At 38.9% G+C, this 20,482-nt stretch overlaps 1 protein-coding gene across 10 annotated transcripts in view; it reads left to right on the top strand.

The window, feature by feature from the left end:
- The window catches only part of MAGI2 (membrane associated guanylate kinase, WW and PDZ domain containing 2), an 838,547-nt gene that overhangs the window by 720,860 nt on the left and 97,205 nt on the right, over positions 1-20,482 (top strand). For all 10 annotated transcript variants that reach the window (XM_083183055.1, XM_083183056.1, XM_083183054.1 and 7 more), the window contains 4 exons: positions 8,309-8,350; positions 11,277-11,368; positions 15,193-15,385; positions 16,179-16,421. In XM_083183055.1, the coding sequence (XP_083039181.1) occupies positions 8,309-8,350; positions 11,277-11,368; positions 15,193-15,385; positions 16,179-16,421 (570 nt within the window). The remainder of the gene's footprint in view (positions 1-8,308; positions 8,351-11,276; positions 11,369-15,192; positions 15,386-16,178; positions 16,422-20,482) is intronic.

Here is a 20,482-nt window from a genome sequence, read left to right as displayed (position 1 = left end):
GCGCCTGGCGAATGAAGATTCTATTGCCAGGAGCTGCTCCAATGGAGGTGCATATTGCCCCAAATCACTTGATAAAAGATTACAACCTTATACAGTGTATAAGAGGGAAATACAGTAAGGTTCTAGTTTCTAAAGTGATTTAAGACAACAAAAGTGTAGTAGGGGAATAGAGTTGGCTAAAATTAAAATTTTACAATAACACGCTTTTAATTGACAACTGACATATTTTTATTGGTCCAGACTCCAGTACCATTTTAGGTCCACCAAAATGCAAGTTGGATGCAAAGTAGCGTTAAGTCAGGGGTGTCCAAACTTTTTGCAAAAAGGGCCAGATATGTTGAAGTTAAAATGTGTGGGGGCCTACCATTCAGCCTGACATTCTTTGAACCATTAATCACATCAGAATGGTCCCATACTCTGCCCCCATTCACTGTATGTCCCCCAGCTTGCCCCATTCACTGTATATTCCACGCCTGACCACCTTTCTCTGTATTTCCCCCAGCCTGCCCCCATTCACTTTGTCGCCCACTCTGCCCCATTCTCTCTATGCCCCCACACTGCCCCATTCACTCTATGCCCCCACTCTGCCCCATTCACTGTATGCCCCCACTCTGCCCCATTCACTGTATGCCCCCCATTCACTGTATGTCCCCCAGCATGCCCCTCCTTCACTGTATATTCCCCTGCCTGACCGCCTTTCTCTGTATTTCCCCCAGTCTGCCCCATTCACTGTATGTCCCCTAGTGTGACCCCATTCACTGTATGACCCCCAGCATGCCCCCATTCACTGTATGTCCCCCAGCATGCCCCTCCTTCACTGTATGTCCCCCAGCATGCCCCTCCTTCACTGTATGTCCCCCAGCCTGCCCCATTCACTGTATATTCCCAAAAACTGCCCCTCCTTCGCTGTATGTACCCCATTCACTGTATGCCCATCACTCTGACCCCATTTACTATGTCTCCCAGCCTGCCTGCCCACCCTTCTCTGAATGTACCACATACTGCCCCCATTCACTGTATGTCCCCCAGCTTGCCCCCATTCACTGTATATTCCACGCCTGACCACCTTTCTCTGTATTTCCCCCAGCCTGCCCCCATTCACTTTGTCGCCCACTCTGCCCCATTTACAGTATGCCCCCACTCTGCCCCATTTACTCTATGCCCCCACTCTGCCCCATTCACTGTATGCCCCCACTCTGCCCCATTCACTGTATGCCCCCCATTCACTGTATGTCCCCCAGCATGCCGCTCCTTCACTGTATATTCCCCTGCCTGACCGCCTTTCTCTGTATTTCCCCCAGTCTGCCCCATTCACTGTATGTCCCCTAGTGTGACCCCATTCACTGTATGACCCCCAGCATGCCCCCATTCACTGTATGTCCCCCCGTGTTCCCCCATTCACTGTATGTCCCCCAGCATGCCCCTCCTTCACTGTATGTCCCCCAGCATGCCCCTCCTTCACTGTATGTCCCCGAGCCTGCCCCATTCACTGTATATTCCCAAAAACTGCCCCTCCTTCGCTGTATGTACCCCATTCACTGTATGCCCATCACTCTGACCCCATTTACTATGTCTCCCAGCCTGCCTGCCCACCCTTCTCTGAATGTACCACATACTGCCTCCACCTCCCTTCACTGTATATTCCCCTGCAGGAGACAGATGCTTGGGCTCCCGCCGGCGCCATTCTCCGCTCTGCATATTAGGGGAGCAAGCTTCCCCTTTGCTGGTCCCCCTCCCCGCACACTGCTGTCAATGTGATCACGGTGGAGGGTGATATATAATTGCAGCAGCAGGAGTTGGACACATACTCATCTGAAAGACGGCAAACACGTCTCACAATGGCAGCCAGCACCCCCTCACCAATGCAGACAGCAAGCCAGCAAGGTAAAGGCGCACTCGCCAGGGTCCCACTTCTAGAGTCCTGTGCGTCCCATGTCAGCCTCCAGCTGCCCGCTTCCGGCTGGAGGCTGCGGGCTGCTTGAAGTGAAATAACGGGCCGCAATTGGCCCCCGGGCCGGACTTTGGACATGCCTGCCTTAAGTACTGATAGCAGTGGCAGCTAGATTCACTACCTCTATGTTAATACTAATAACTGTACAGCTTGATGTGTATGGTCGCATCATCCACTGTTTTACTGTTTACAACCACAAACCTCACCATTAGTATCAGAAATAAAGCTGTCCTATGCTGGGTGCAAATGATCTGTTTTAAACAGGCATCCCTGCTCTATATGCACCTGTCATATAGGACCTTATTCTAGTTCACTCTTTCTGGCAAAATCGGATGGACAAAACCATGTGCACTGCAGGGGGGCAGATGTAAAATGTGCAGAGAGAATTAGATTTGGGTGAGTTATTTTGTTTCTGTGCAGGGTAAATACTGGCTGCTTTATTTTTACACTGCAATATAGATCTCACTTTGAAGTAAAACCCCAGTCAAATCTAATTCTCTCTGCACAAGTAACATCTGCCCCACCTGCAGTACACATGGTTTTGTCCATCTAAGAAGGATTTTGTCAGAAAGAGCGAACTAGCATAAGGCCCATAAATACAGAAGACTTGCTACACACCTACGTCACTCCCACAAGGAGTAAAATAATGAGTATTGACTCTTGCTCACCAGATTTGGTATTAATAGGTTCTGTTTACAAATACAGCAATATAGTTTCTGTATAAGTTCTGTCTAAGAAACCATAAAATTGGAAATCTCATCTTCTATCCGATTGGTTAAAATAAATAGTAACCATTACCTATGTTCGATTCGTTTAATACACTTTCTAATAGAGTGCATGGAATAGTTAGTCTGCCTTCACTACTTGCCGATGGTTTAACCACCCTGTAGCCAATCTAATCACATACAGGGGTCTATTCATGCAGCAGTGAAAAGAGTGCCGCATTTACCCATGGCAGCCAATCAGCTTTAAAATAACATTTATTGGGGATTCGATAAAAGTAAATGTAGCACATATTGGTTGCTGTGGGCAACTTCTCCACTCTCTTCACTGCTTAATGAATAGACCCACAATCTTTTTATACTTGGACAGGTTGTCTGTGTTTGGGAAAAGTGTACTTTTCCCCTGTACCCAGCACAGTGCAGAAAAATGCATTGCACCATGTCCAAAGCTCTTTAAAAACTTCCCAGTGGAAAAGTATTTTGAAGTATGTATACATACCATACAACCATTGTATCTTTGGAGTAGTCTAAGGTGTTTTCTACTCATTTGAGTGTGTGTATAGCTGCACTTTGGTTTAATAGCGCACCCATTAGCCATATTCCTTTCTACCTGTATGTATGAGCTTAGCCACACCAGTACTGCCCATGACCCAACTCTGTTTCAGGTAATGGGAATGATAAGCAGGTCACTTACTAATTAGTGTTTGGAGGTTTTTTATTATTATTATTATTATTATTATTATTTTTGGAGAAAAGATTGTTAAAAAGTAGATAAACCTATTAAATAGAATTACAAATAGACAAATCAATTTTTTTTTAATATAGATGTCATTAGAGATATACTGCAGTATATGTACTATATATGTACTATACAGAGAGCAAAGAAAAGGAATTTGTTAACATTAGTTAGAACTTAATTCACAATAAAGATATAATTACAAATAGCAATGTCAAGAAAATGACAGGTAATAAATGTATATAAGTAAATAAAATATAATGTTAAACTAAGATAGGAACATGCATTTGCACTTACAGTATGTAGATTAAATGTAATTATATATATTTGTGAAAAAATACAAATAATTAGCTTGATAAAACCAATGTAATGCAACATATGACCAAAGGTAAACCAGGAATATCAGGATTGAATCCTTACATTGCATTTTCAAATGGGAATCAATATGCCTTGTAAAGTGACATCCATGATTTATTATGGACATATCTAGGGGTACTTTTGAAATTAAAGATGTTGTAAAAAAATTTTACCTGGTGCTTCTCTATTTAATGCACATTTTGAAAAGTTAGCCCTTTTGAAATTTTTATTCCCCTCTGTGTGAGAACAAAAGCAATTGGTCTCAGAAATTTTCTTGGTACAGATGGAGCCGGTTTTAACTTTAACTTTAACTTTGCAGGGGCTGGTCGGGACGAGACGCTCACGCGCCCCTTGGCAAACGGAGCCTGCCACGGTCCCCGCCGCCTTCCCCGTTGGAGTTTATTCAGCACCCTCTAGAACATAGTAGACAGGATCTGATTGGTTGCCCATAGCAACATCATATAAAGTACTGTAGAATTCACATCTTAGTAAATTTCCCCCATAGTGTGATTTGACTGCAGTATTTCAGTGATGAATATAATCACTGAGCACCACAATTTAAAGAACAAGTGGTTAAGTCTAGGGTTGTTTATAGAAACATTTTGAAACAAGCATTTTAGCTTAGACATGCCCATTCGTCCATATGCTAGATGTGCCATTTGGTGGAGCAGGATGCCATTCTTTGTGCGCTGCCTTCTACTACAGACTATAAGTTCTCTGAAACTACTTTTCAAAAGTATGCAAGTATGGGTAAAGCCACCGCTTACCGCAATTTCTAAAAAAAAAAAGCAAGCCTGCATAATGGTTTGGTATAACAGATGTTTTATGTTTTGACTGATACCACTTTCACATCGCAAAGCCGGGTCCCAGGGCTGCCATCAGGGGGGTGCTGTGGGTACAGCAGTCCCGGGCACGGCCTCTTTGAAAGAGAGGGAAGGGCCCGGGCTGCTTTTTCTGCCCACTGTCCAGACCCCCCTACCCCCCCCAACTGCCTCCTCTGTGCTGCCAGCGCTCACGGTGCGCTAAACAAAAAAGCCCTGCTCATGGAGCGCAGGCTTCTTCACTTCTGGACACCGGTGAAGAAGCCTGCACTCCAGGAGCGGAAAGGGGGGATGGGGGAGCCAGTGTTTCGCTCTGCTCCCCCCCCCAACAGCTGAAGGATAAGTGAGGGGGGAGGCCTGGACTAGAAATCAGTCCTGGGCCCCACCATTTCTAGTGGCAGCCCTGCCATGTCCAACACTTTAACACTAAACCCATTCCCCTATTATAAACAGGGTGACCCGGGTTTAACCCTTTTTATAACTGGAGTCAAATTGCTGGTTTAGTCAACCCGGGTTATTAGGTTTGGTTCTTTCACGCTGACCAGGCAGCAACCCGGCTATAACATGAGTTATAAGTGCGATCTGAAAGGGCTATGCGGCATGTATATTATTTCTTTTTTATTAGCACTACATTTTTTTTTAGGAAATCAGATCATTTTTTACAGCCAGAATTACTCATATTAGTTCCTGACAGATTGCAGCTTAATGTCTCCATTAACTACCACATGCACAGAAACCCATACATACATACTCACACACACACACACACATACTAGGGTCTCTTGTATGCAGTATACTGGACTGCTCATAAAAAAAAAAACACAAATAAATTGGGAGAACATAAAAACTGAACACAGATGTGCCCTGGCTTGAATCAAGATAATGAAAATTAGATTTCTGACCTAATCAAAGTTACCTTTGAATACCTTTTAAGTGAATGTATTATAAGGTTTGCTTAATACATCCTGTCATTGATTGACCTATTTCCCAGATAAAGACTTTGTCATATATATCATACAGCTACCTATTAAGTAGAAATCTGTGAGTGTGAAATACTGTAAGCTGGCCCTATGTTACTTCCTAGTCTGTTACATTGTAGCCAAGCCTTCTATTCCACACACATATCTAATTGCTTTTATTTTATAATCAGTGTTTTTGTTACATTTGACGAACTGGGCTATTAATCATTACTGAATGAAGTCAGGCTGGCACATCATTAAGTGCTGCAGTCTCTGGCATTAGTGTGGGTGAATGCACTGCTGCCAGAATCCTCAGGAGTGAGACATCAATCTTGCCCTCCCAGGTAAGGCAGGAGGGACTGCAATAGAACAAGGCTGCCAACTTAATTTCAGTGGAGCAAACAACATTGATTTTTCTCTCTGTACAGTGTATTCTTTTTGTTATGTGATTACGCTAACAGACCAGAGTCCTCACAGTTGGCATCTAATAGTTTGCACAACAGTTAACTCTATCAAATGGTGCACAATGCTGTATGCACAGGTGGGCTTTTTAAAAACATAATTTACAATGTAAGTGAAATAGTCCTGAAAGGGTTTTAATGCTACAGAATAAAGGTACATTGTACAATATTATTATATTGTAGATTGTAGAATCTCACGAGTACAAGAATTCTTTTACTTTAAGCTAGCTACATACACACAATATAATTTGCCAAACAATGGTAACAAGTAGACCCATTTTGACAGACCAAAATAACAAAATGAGTGATAACATTTGTAATATTGCTACCTGTATGTACTCTTACCTAATGATAATTGATATGTATAAGGCTACATGACTGGCAGATAACAGGTGTTGCTTTTGTTATGATGCAACACATTTCCCAATTGTGCTCCCATTGTTTATTTATTTATTTTTACTATGGAACCAATTGAACTGATAATTCTTCAAAAGGCTGTCACAATATATTATACAATTTGCGCTCCATTAATGTTATCAATTTTATAATAATGGGGTATTTTCTCCCCCATATATGTAGAGTACATTCCATAGTATCCAGGTTCACTAGTTGTATGTATGTAGCCCTAGACAGATCAGTATGTATCATTACTTGTTTAGGGCCAGATGTATCAAGCTTCAAAAAGTGATAAAGTGAAGCTGATTGGTTGGTTTTTTCTCACTCTCCATTTTATCACTTTTTGAAGCTTGGTACATCTGGCCCTTAGACTAAAATTGTAGCAGAATATTTCCACTGCTGATTGTACTCTTAATGCTAAACCATTTATATATAATACAGGTCGAGAATCCCTTATCCAAATATCTGTTATCCATATTATTCTGAAAACCATACATTCCAGAAAGATAAAATTAATTTAAAAAAAATTCTAGCTAAAAGCACTACTGGGGACATCTGTACCGGCACTACTGAGGACATTGTAACTGGCACTAAATATGTGCAAGACAATGATTGCTTGGCCTTTTAATTCAGTACCTAAGATAGGACAAAAACTTTGTGTCCAGGTTTTGAAAAAAAATTGTTATACACAAATAAAATATATTTATGTGTATTTCATGTGTTTAATGTGTTTGTACAACATAAATGCAAGATGCCTCATTGAAATAAAAAATTATTCTGAAATACGAAATAATCTGTTATACAAAATTCTTCCAGTCCCGAGCATTTTGGAAAAGGGATACTCAACCTGTATATATAATAACAAGGATAAGAACACACCAAAATAACATAAACTGCCTCTTAGATCAAAAGAACATACTGTAAAAGTGGACAAAACCTTAGAACTTTTCTATGTAATATAATTTGTATGCCCTGATAAATGATAGTAATTAAATAAGAACAGTTAAGAGACAAATGGTAATGCGTTAGGTTTTTTGTTTTTTTGCCAGTGCTGTTGAAAGTAAATGAAAACCACACCATAGCTACGTGAGCTATTGTATAAGGAGAGATTTGCTAAGTATTTTCCTGGTACAATAATTCTCTAACAATGTAGCCAACCTCTTTGCACTCTGTTGTGTACTGTCCGGGTTGGTGACCCATACAGCCCTATTACTGAGCAGACAGCCTAGTGACAGAGTTTGTCGTGTATGGCTTCCAGGCATCTTGTACAGAAGCTTGTACAGATGTCCCTGGAATTGTAAGTGGCATCTTTCCCCTGGAAGCAAGTTTTTAAAAATTCAGACCTTCTAAAGAGCTGGGCATCCGGTATAAACAGAAATGCTGATGCACTTCAGTGGCATGGCTAGGGATTCTCTACTATAATTAATACGCTGTATGTTATAGAGGAAATACAGATATTGTAATCTATTAGGATGAATGTATCTTTCTGCAAGCATCTGTTTGTTGATTGGATATTAAAAGTATGATGTCTGTTACTGAGAAATCATGAGGAATGAACTTTCCCCCTTCCTTCCTTCCTTCCTTCCTCACCTCTCCCTTTCTTGTAGTTCAGTAACTTTGTGTACTGTATGTTATTTTTTATTTTTTATTAAAATGTGTATAGTGCTTATTGGTAGTGGTATTTTCAGCTTTGACACAAGAAAAGTATAATGTAATGGAATATTAAATATTTGGTTCACATTGTAGTAGGCTTTATTGGTTGTGGAATTATTTTATACTTGCAAGGATTGTCTTTGGAAAACACATGATACATTTATAAATGAAGCACAACCAGAATAAGGTTCTATGCATTTTGGAGGTTTTATTATATCTTTCTTATGGAACATTCCTCATCTTCCTATTCAGAGCAAGTGCCACCCAGAGCTGGTTTCAGATCGGATCCTGCTGGCAAGTATTCTTCAGCACCTATTGTCCTTTGAGCTATGTGTCCATCATTCTGTGTCCTACCGTCAATGTGTGTCCTGTGTCCATTGTTCTCTATACTAATTCAGTCATATTTGGTGTTACACATCTTTGTTAGATTCATTTCACTATTGGATTACATTGGTCACTGCAAGATGCAGTAGCCCCAGAACTGCTAAGGCTACAAAGTTAGATGCATTAGACTGCTGTGCAACAAGCTATATGGACTGTTAGATCAATATACAGGGTTCCCTTTAATCCTTCTTTAAACATCAAGCCCACTGCTAAAGATGTTCCAAAATTTTGTACAGCTTTGAAATTTCATTGACTATAATCAGAGTCGCTGAGAGGGGGGGGAGCAGGTACTTATTACCCATGCCCGAATTTGCTGGAAGGGCCTGGTCTGACCCCCCCTCCGGCCCCCCTCCCCCTCTGTCACTCCCAGGCAGTAGCAGCACACGCCTATAGCATGTATTGTGCTTGACAGCAGGCTCAGCATGAGCGTCTCACTGACAGCGTGAGAGCTCATGCTGAGCCTGCTTTCAGCACAGCACATGCTGTAGGTGTGTGCTGCTGCTGAGGGGGGGGGGGCAATAACACCCCCCCCCTCCTCTACTTTAGTGTGTTTTTCACCCCCTCTTCACATTTTGGGGTGCGGCCTAATCGCGGGAGGTAGTCACACCTCCTGCGATTAGGCCACACACCCAAATTTTACCCGGGCCCGGCATACCTTTCGGTGGCCCTGACTATAATGCATATTTTCACAATATAAAGTTACAACTGACTGAAACAGGATTTTTTTGTTACACTATCCTGATTTGCGGAAATGAAAGTATGTAAAAGAAATCAAACCTTAACAAAATTAATTTGAAAAATTACCTGGATGCAGCACTTTAAACTTGGTGGAATTTCTCCTGGCAAACGCCTAATGCTAGATATACATTATACAATACTCAGGCCAATCGGCTACTTGGACCAAGAATTTATCAGCGTGTATGAAGCGCTAGGAGCCAATTATCATTCTAAAAGCAGTCGGAACAGATGACTTGATGAGTTGATATATAGCACATTTTGTCATCTCTGTGATGAGCTAATAGCAGAGATGTGGTTAGAGGCACCGATGGTGCAATGTATTCACAGCACATACTCTGGGTATTTTTCATGAAAAATACCCCAATATGGCTGCAGAGAGCTTTTGCAGGGAGAGACCTTGCCGAGCTAGCTCTGTCCCTGCATGTGATTATTGATCCATCCATGCAGTGTAATCAATTATCCTCAGATGCAGATTGTGATAAATCGTCCCCTTAATCCCGTATAAAAACTGATTCCAAAATCTGATTTCCTATTCTTAAATGAGAAAACACTGTTTTGTGTTGGTCTTCAATATTACACTATTTTGTTGGCTAAGTAACTATCCCACCATCTTCCTCAGACAGACATATTCAGAATATTGCCTGTACAATCAATAAAATATTTAGTAAGATTTCCTTCAGGTGACATTAGACTGAGATATTAAATGTATTGGTTCACTAGGTTGATGTACCCTGTAACTACTTTAGATGGTTACTGTAGGCAGGTATGCATGTAGAAATTAGTAGTATTAGTATTGTATTGTTATTGTGATGTTTTGTGTAATGTTATAATAAATTCACTTTGGATGCCTAGATCTATGCTTTTTAGCCAAGATATTAATTGAAGTACATAGAACAGCAACAAACTCCCTTTTTGAGACAGTCAATGTGTGAAAGGAATTTAAGCAAAAAATACTAAAAGAGAAAACAATGAAGACACGTTAGCAACAGGGAACTCTTGCTTAAAATAGAGTGGCATGGAATCAAGTAAGAAATAACATGTCTTCAGTCAACAAAGGCAAATATATAATTATGCTACGCCTTTAACTACATGCATTTCGGCTACAAAATCTATAATCTGCATCATAGATTATGTAACTGATATTGCCATCATTCAGATAAAGTGAATATGTGGCTAATTACATAGATTTGCATATAAACCAAGACAAATACTATCCACTATATCTATATTCAAACTCCTCTTGAGCTTTCTGTGCCTGCCTATAGGAGAACAGGTGCAGTCTTTTATAATGAGATGCTGGATTCTCAGATCTGCTGAATGTGTCCCGAAAACAGCATTGGAGAACATCATGAACATTGTTTGTGCCGTTATACACCTTGAGTTTGCTCAGAGTGTCCGCCACAACCAGGTTACCAGTACCAGGGCCAGTTAAACTACATACCAAAGACGTAGTGGTTTTGGCACGCCCCCTAACGGAGCTTGCCAAGCCTCCTTAATCGTTAACACTGCCTGTCGCTGCCCCCAAATGCCTGCAGCCTGTCAATGAAACTATGATTTATGCATTGTGACCAGTCTCAACAGTGTCATGGCACACGTAGACCACAAAACAGTCCTTTGCGACCAAATCTAAACTGCGTCCATCTCTAATTCAGACCTTACTGCTATTGATTGTGTGCTTGGGGTTTGCACTGGGACTTCTCTGCAGTAAGCAATACAGTTTTGTACCAGTTTTAACAATTACCCTGAAAACATTTTGTGAATGTGGACTAACTAAAAGCAGCATGCTGCGAATGGTTGAAGTGCTATTTTTACACATATATTATGTCTAGTGGTAAAATTGCTAGTTCACTTGGAATTAACCTTTTCTTTTGTACCGTGTAATGTAATTAGCATGTTAACACTATATCGATGTCAGCTTGCCACGGTCTCTTAATGTTTTTCTTTTCATTTGTTATGTTGTATTCCATGTCAAATTAATAACATCCATTAACCATTCATCATTAATACAAAGTTATTTTAATATGTGGATATTTTTGTCTAGTGTAGTGTATGTTTATGTGGTCTGTTGTCATTAAAGACTAATTTATTTCTTTAACAGGACCCGATTATAAGGAATTGGATGTCCATCTTAGACGGCAAGAGTCTGGATTTGGATTCAGGATACTTGGAGGAGATGAACCTGGTCAGCCTGTAAGTGCTTCCATGTCTCAGACATAATCTATAATTCTTATGAAATATGCCAAGGCTTATTACAACCAGTTGTTTGCACCATTTCAAAATGACTAAAGTTGTTCTTCAGTGAAGTCACCCCAATTTAAACAAAGTGATCGTTAAACAGATCTTCCATGTTTCACAAAGTAAACCTTACCCTTCTGTCCTAGTCAATTATAACATGTATTTATTATTAATAATGTATTCTGTGTATTTAACTAACTAAAAGCAATGTAAAGAAACATGCCAAGTTTATTTAACCCAATACATTTTTCATTTCTGGGTTCTGTAACAACATTTAGCAAAAATCGGAGTCTGGTGCTGTTTTATATGATACGTATGAAATCCACAATGTTAATCTGTTTTCAAGCTCTAGATGTACAGATGACGGTGGGTGAGATGTACTAAGCCTTGAAAGTGATAAAGTGGAGAGTGATAAACCAACTGATTAACTGGTACATTTACACTCTCCACGTTATCACTTTTCAAGCTTAGATCTGCCCCAGCATATAGCGATTTGAAAAGTTCCCCTATATTTTGTAACTGATACTCATCGTTATTGAATACATTTGTATGTTACATACAGTATGCATGTTGAATGTTACATATGCTTGATTTATATGCCTAAAACCAGTGTAAGACCCATCTAAAAAGTTGAACTTAGGGTATATTCACCTACAGTTAAGTTTCATGCATTGTGAAGACAATGCAGTTTTATTTTTATGAGCGGCAGAGGTGTGTAAATACAGGACAGTGTGAATTACCTTACATTTTCAATACAATTTGAAGCATTATTATTTCTTAAGCACTGCCTAATATATGCATACATATATATTCAGCTTTCCAGTCTTTCCTTTGAAGGGATAAGCTTCAAAAGTATGAATTTGAGGAGTAAGGATTAAAAGCCCCATTCTGGAATCCTATCTCTAAAATGAAAGTACATTGGAAATATGATCTACACACAGCTCTTAAAGATGAATGCATATTAGTTATGGAAAACTGTATTCATTATAACAGTAATATTTTATGCTAAAAGAGTGATAAACATGAAGACCACAGGAATTAAGTTGACACTTGCCTAAATATTGCCTGTGCTGCATCCATAAACAGAACTGAATTCCAAATATCAATATTGGCTCAGCACATACAGAACCATTCTCACTTAAAGAAAATGGAACATGTGTAGTACTTGTAGGTCATTATTTGTTTCCCTTTTCTTTTTAATTCTTTTAAGCAGAAAAAAGACGCCCCTAGAACAAGAACATGTTGACATTAGGCAATTCACCTGCAATTAAGGCTCTTTTCCTGCGATTGTGAGCGAATGTGAGCTCAAATCTCAGGTGAATGACAGCAGGTCCAATGCATGGTCCCGTGCACATCGCATCAGAGCTTACAAATCGCATCGGATGTTAAAGCAATCTCCTGGATTGCTCCTGAGCATATATAGCATGCGATTCTGCCACCTGAGAAAAGAAAAGAGAAGTCGCCATAGTGTATTACCACCTTAGGGTGGAAAGAAAAAACTGGGGAAGAGGAAGCATAGGGTAAGGAAAATAGATTAGTGATATCATACAACGGAGACTGAGGAACATCACAGAAGGACAAGAAAAGAGAACTCCCATTAGCTGTCTTACCCAAGAACATTTAGATGAAGAAGAGCCTTGTAGTACTGTTATGAAAGAAATGGCTTCAGGTTACATGACAACATAGTCATATTAATCAATTTATATTGCCATGCCATGTACGATCATTATGATCCTGAGTATATAGTAAAACAATTATATCATTCACCTTGACCTTACTGCTGGCAAAACACGAGCACACTCAGTGGTTTTTGTCACTGAGTACAGTGTTCTAGACAAGCATTTATTTTCCATTAAGTTGCATTCCTTAGGACAATGCAAACGTATCATATTTTGGAAAAGACAGGACACTTAAGGTCATTATACATTAGAAAATACTTTTTGAAATTTTCTAAAGTCACACATTTGTCTGACTCATTGTAGTCTCCGCATGAAGACATTTTACTATCTAGTGTCCTCCTGGCCACCATTTTTGTACTTGACCCTAGTTTTGTTGGCATTTAGTGACACAGTTACAATGCGAACTTTCCCTACTGCAGGGTATATATCAATAAACTTTATTCATAACAGACATCTATTATCTACTGTATGGAAGTGTGTTTTATACAGACGTTCTCTTGAACCAAAGCCTTTGCTTATTTGAGGCCGCAATGATTATGTTTGTAAAGGACGGTGTTGTATGCCAAGAACATTATGTGATCACTGCATTCTATGGAATAATAAAAATGTTATTCTGATTCTAACTTTTTAAGTCTGTGAATGATACATATATAATGCAACTATTCTGTAGCAATTTATGCTAATTAAAATACATTTTGTTTATTGAAGTCAGTGACATGTAAATGGACATACAGTATGACATGACAGCAACTTCTGACTGTTATCTGAGGTAACAAAACTGTGTATACTTCTATAACCTAAATGAAAAATAAATAACTGTATTGTAGTATAATATATACAATAATAATAATAATAATATATAAAATAAAGTAAAAGTATACAGATATAGCTGCACTTATCGTTGCTGGAATGTGGCCACTAGTTTGGCACATCAAAATGCGCCCATGCACAGAATAGCAACAATGCGCCCTAAGGCTTTTTTTAAGAGCTGCAGGTGCAAATTAGGTGCACAACCATGACAAGGGGTATATGCTTTCTACCCCACATGTCGCATGTGGTGAATGGCGGACCAATGGTAAGCACTGCTATATCTGTATTTGCCTAGCTCAACATTCTAGGAACAAAATCATTCTTGAGAATACTTTTCCTTATTCAGACAATGTTTCACAGCGTGTGTAAAGTTTAAATTTAGCTGTAGATCTTTTAGGTTTGAAGCGTACTTCTAAAAGTTTAACACCAATGCTTTGTTGGGCTTTTTCATGTTTGACGTTCTATTGTTAAAGATTTAGAGCAGAAACATTTAAAAAGAACTCAGCTTGGAACCTTGTCTAAGAGTATGAATGTTTTATCCTGCACTTGTTTGAGAAATAGAAGAAATGAAGAGAATGAGTAATATTTGATGTAAAAATAGCATGATTACTATGTAAGTCAGAGAAGGAACCCCTGGTGTAATAGCAGCATTGGCCTGAATTATGAAAACACAACCAGTGCTGCCTCCAAGTTGGCTGTGAAGCAGAAAATAGTAACTTTTTTTTTTCTTCCCAAATATAACTGGTCTGAATACAGAAAGGCCAATGAAGGTTGAATGATTATTCACTTCTACAGTCTTCCCAGAAGCAGAGAATGATTTCTAGAACTAGAAAACCAGTCCATGGCACTCCCAGCATGACAATGATACACTTTTTTTGCTTCAATCGTTTAAATCTCTACAGGAGCAAGAGGTGTCAGCTTTAGGAAGCTATACTTTGATAAATAGTGCTAAGCCATGACAAACGGCTCCACGTAGATATGGAATGTCAACATTTTTCCTTATGGAATTCTGAAATGATATAGGAAAAATTAAATATTTCTCAATCGAGTGGGAAGAGTCATGTTTCTGTGCATTGGGACTCTGCTGATGTTTCGCTCCATTTCCAAAGGTGTCACAAACATGACTGCACAGTTGGTTAATCCTGTCAGTCACAATGAAGACGTTCCAACGTTAATACTGTGATATGTTTTTTGCTTTTAAAATATATTTCAACATTTGCAAAGTAATAATCTTGTCTAGATAATGATACAGTGTGTGTGACTTGTATATTCAAAATTTTTCTCCTTCAGATTTTAATTGGCGCAGTAATAGCCATGGGTTCAGCAGACAGAGATGGCCGCCTACGTCCTGGTGATGAATTGATATATGTAGATGGAATCCCAGTTGCTGGCAAAACCCACCGATATGTGATTGATCTCATGCATAACGCTGCTCGTAATGGACAAGTCAACCTTACTGTGAGACGGAAGGTGCTATCTATAGGTATGTGGTGGGCACAGCATTGGAACAGCATCGGTATTACACAGCACAAAAAAAATTAATAACACAGACAACAAAATAAATAAATATTTTTTTCCTTAAGGGGACAATATTCTGTATAGGTGCAATACACACATTTGTTTTATTCTGTTATTGCACAGCTATACAACTGATTGTTTTTCCATGTGTCAATGTCACAACATTTGTTTGGACCCATTCATTAATTCCCTGCTTTAATGTAACTTACATCTGACTCACTGTTGTTTCTATTCAAAGTTTTTAATTATTATGTCTTCAATAGAGACTGGGGGAGTGGGAAAAAAAGACCTGTCCCCTATTTGAAGCAACGTCACACAACAGATTTACTTTTCAAGAGGATCTACAGTGATCAGTGTGCAAGTTCTAGGAAAGTGCAAATAATCAGCCAATATTCATGGTTTTGAAATGCACAAATCAAATGTGTTACTGAAAAGTGCTTTAGCATTGGAATGCTTTCGTGTCCGAATACAGATTTAATTTTATGAAAATATGTAATTGGAAGTGCTGGCTACATGGTCATGCATTTAAAATTGTTATGGGACAGTGTACTTTTAAATATGTCATAATCTTGAAAAGGGGGGTGTCATCAGGTCTTCTGTGTAACCGCCATAACATGAGGTAGTAAGAAAATAACAGGATTTTGCATCAAAAGATTGGATTCATGGATAATCAAGAGTGTGCAAACTATATTGGTTATTATGCATTTGCTCATTTCAAGCTGATATATATTGAGGGATTTATATGTACTTATTTATAGGTGATACTTGCCCAGAAAATGGCAGGAGTCCTGGTTCCGTGTCAACACATCACAGCTCTCCGAGAAGTGACTCTGCATATCCAAACAGCAACCATACTGCACAGTGCAACACATCTCCTCCTGAGGGCACCTCTTCTCAGAACTCACAGTCCGGTGACGTAGTCATCCATCGGAAGGAGAACGAGGGATTTGGTTTTGTAATAATCAGTTCTTTGAACCGACCAGAATCGGGAGCTACAATAGGTATGTCATAACTCAAGGTGCCATATTGTAGACTACTTCTCAGCTACAGCATTTTTTATTTACTTTAATAAAACAAATTAAATGTATTTTACAGAGCAAATCATAATTAATGCAGTTTCTAGTCTGAGTGGTGGAATATTGAGTTTTCTATATGTAAAGTAAAGGAATTATTAAAAATGCTAAATTGCTTGTTAAAGGTGGCGGTTATAAATAGATTAATCCACCATAACTTTTTGTATTGTTGACATATTTTACTGACTTAATAAATAAAAAGTCTTTGGGAGAATGTTACATAGAACTTTCAACCATAGAGCTTTGATGGCAGATAAGAACCACTTGGGAAATCTAATCTGACCTAAACACATAGACACATACACACTAGGCCAATCAACCAACCAGTATAGTTTTGGACTGTGGGAGGAAACCAGAGTACCCCAGGAACCCACACCACCATGGTGAGAATATACAAAGGTAGGGAGGTTGGTTGGGTCAATCGAGAATTGAGAATATACAAACTTTGCACGTTTTGGGCAACGGTGGGAATCAAACCCATGACCTCAGCACTGTGAGGCAGTAATGCATCTGTACAGGAAGAAGTTAAAGTAGAATAATGTTTGGAGTGTAAGTATAGTAAAAATGCTACTGATTATTATATAAATGCACATTAAGGTTTACACATAACACAATGTAATCACAACCATCTCTGCTAGTTTGCTATTCATACAAAGCATAGGCAAATGCAGGGGGAGGGGGGGGGGTTCTGGTTGCCTGAATATTCCCTCCTAATGGCAAGTATATTAAATTATTACAACAATAGTACTGGTATATAATATGATCAGTAGAGCTGCCACCACATTGTGCAGTGCACGTGATTTGTGTGAAGATGTGGTGTTACTGATAAAATGCTGTTGTGTAAGTTGCCCTTTGACACAATTGAGACATGCCCTTTCACGCACACATTTGACCCTAAATATGCACTTGTCCAAATATCATTAAACATAAATGCATTCATCATCTCACCCAGTATACTTATATTTACCACACAGTATTTTAATATATTACTACTTTGGCTTTATGCATTTCACCTTTTAAATCCGAATCAGTGACATGTCTTCAGGCAAAGGGGATGCAATAATTTCACAGAATATTTAAAGATTAATTTTAATCCAAACTAAGATTTTCTTCTACTATGCAAATATATCAATCTTCAATCTTATCCTTACTTTCTTTTGAATTTGTTAAAAGTTAAACATGATTTGTAATGGAGACAGTGCTGGACCCGGGGCATAATGGACCCCCCGGGAAATGCAATGGTAGAAGCCCATGTTTAGAGGCTTGGCATACCATTAGAGAGAACATGGACTGGGCCCCTTGATAAATACTGCTAGTACATGCCGTATAATGTGCCAGTTTAATAACAGCAATACACTGCAGTAAATACACCATAGTCCTGTGCTGTATAATATAACATGTATGTATACGTTAAGAATGAAGACGAAAAATTTTCTCAACATTTTTTATTTCTTTTTCAACATAATCTCCTTTCACGCCATTACACTTTTCCCAACGTTCCTGCCATTTCTTTAAACCCTCTAAAAACTATGGTTTGTCAAACTCACGTAGGCTTCTGTCTCGATGATGACCTCCTTGTCTGAGATGAATTTTTTCCTGCGAGCCTTGTTTTCAGGTTAGGGAACAGAAATAAGTCACAGGGAGCAGAGTCAGGTGGATGTGGCAACAATTCATAGTGCAAATCATGCAATTTGGCCGCAACAATTCCGGATGAGGGAGCTGATGCATTGTTGTGGTGGAGAAAATAACTAACCGAGGAATCAATCTGAAATGTGGTATGGCATTGTTTGAAAGATGGTAGCACACGATAGTAATACCAACTTTCCTCAGCAACGCCACCTATCTTCAAACACAGGTACTTATTGATGCACCCTTGTATATACAGTACGTATATATACATTTCTAGTGTACCGTCTGGAGTCTAAACTCTAGAGGAGACTGTGGGGTCCACTAGAGATTTCCTCTGTAACCCGATAAGCCAGTCCAACCATTGACGGAGATCCATTCCCACATCCCCTTTTCTTTCTTCACAGACAAGTAGACCTGTTAGTTGGACTACATCTGGGTTCTCACTAATCGAAATAAGTTGTGTGCGCATACACACTGAACGATATCATTAATGATATTCTTCAGTGATGTCACCCGACTCCCCACTGAACATGCAGACTTTGAAGATGTAGTCAGATCTGACTGCATGTTCAGGCAACAGGAACTGTCAACGACCCACGGAAGCACGCATCATTAATTATATTGTGGGTACACACTAGATGATATGCACAATAATATCCTTAATTATATCATTATAGTACATATCGTTTGCAAAAATGTTAGTGTGTACCCAGCTTGTTTTTTTTATAGTAACATTGCATGCTGAGTTTGTCTAAGCATGATGAAATTATATACAAGTATGTGCTGTATGGATACTTCTGTAATTTTTCACTCTAGTCCATGAAGGTTTTAAGTTCATTTTATTACACTCATTACACAAGAGTAAAAAAACAAGCCATTACTAAACCTTGCAAGGTGATTGGTGGTGTCAGTTGAGTACAATTACATTTTTCAATTAAAACTATTTCCCCGCTGTGTTTCTAATAAACTTGATCTTGGTGGCACAGACAAACCATTTTTTCTGTTTTAATCTCACGTGTATTATCATAGTATAGTTTTGTTTGGAGACCACTAAAATTGAATTTTAATAGAGAATATAGAAATGCACATTTGAGTTCAGGCCATGTTGAAAATAATGCTAAGTTCTGCTTTTTAAATTAACTTGTATTTTACACTTTGAAAATAAGGTTGCAAGTGATGCAGCAGATTTCTAATAACTAGAAATGAATACAATGTTAAATAACTACCGGTATACTCAGGGCTATTTTTCAGTAGGCTCCAGCAGGAACTGAGGCCCTTATACTAGTTCACTCTTTTTGACAAAATATTTCTTAGATGGACAAAACCATGTGCACTGCAGGTGAGGCAGGTGTAAAACCCCACCCAAATGTAATTATCTCTGCACAAGTAACACCTGCCTCACCTGCAGTGCACATGGTTTTGTCCATCTAAGAAATATTTTGTCAGAAAGAGTGAACTAGAATAAGGGCCTCAGTTACTGCTGGAGCCTGTTGAAAAATAGCCCTGGGTATACTTTGCCATTCTCACAATAAGCCACAATGACCTTTGAATGGGTTTAGTATGTATTGCCGATGTTCAGAATGTTCACATACTGTAGATTACGTCGTGTTGACAGGTGTTCTGTCAAAGGAGATGACATGTTATATTATGTTGACTTACAACATGTTGACACTTGAAAAAAGATGACATGTTCCAAATGTTAACACCTAAATGTAACTTTAATGGTAGTGCTATCCCTAATGTTTCTATTGTCGATTGACTATGTAGATATGCAATCTGTCAACATTTAAGTGTGTCGACATTAAATGTGACATTTTGATGTTTAATTCTCACTGTCTACATTGTTGTTATAGTTATGTTTGCTCCATTCCTCCTGTGTCTACGTTGTTTTTATTTTATTTTTTTCAAAACTAACGGTAAAGAAAATAGTGGCAAATTTGAGTTAGAATCTATACAAGAGCAAGAAATTATTTTTATGATAGACCTAAAAATAGATTGCCAGTTTAATTAAAACCATAGGGCAGGCCCAGGCAACCTGTGGCTCTCCAACTGTTTTTAAAGTACACATCCCACCATTCTCTGCCACAGTTTTAGCATTTCCTGTAGTAAAACTGTTGCAGGGTATGCTGAGACTTGTAGTTACACAACTGCTAGAGATCCACTAGTTGGCCAGGCCAGCCATAGGGGTTTAATCCTTTATCAAATAACAAAAAGATCCATCCTCATTGTATAGTATATTACAGTCATTTTAATTTGGAAATATGTTTTCTTTTACAGCACATAATTCCTTATACATTGCTGTACATGGCCCAAATGTATGGACATCTACACATTACAACCATACAGTATGTCACACAAAA

The sequence above is a fragment of the Crinia signifera genome, chromosome 4 (assembly GCF_055691185.1).
Source record: "Crinia signifera chromosome 4, ASM5569118v1, whole genome shotgun sequence".
NCBI classification, from domain to species: domain Eukaryota; kingdom Metazoa; phylum Chordata; class Amphibia; order Anura; family Myobatrachidae; genus Crinia; species Crinia signifera.
Note: the sequence above shows the minus strand (reverse complement) of the source record. Positions and strands in the feature narration are given on the sequence as shown.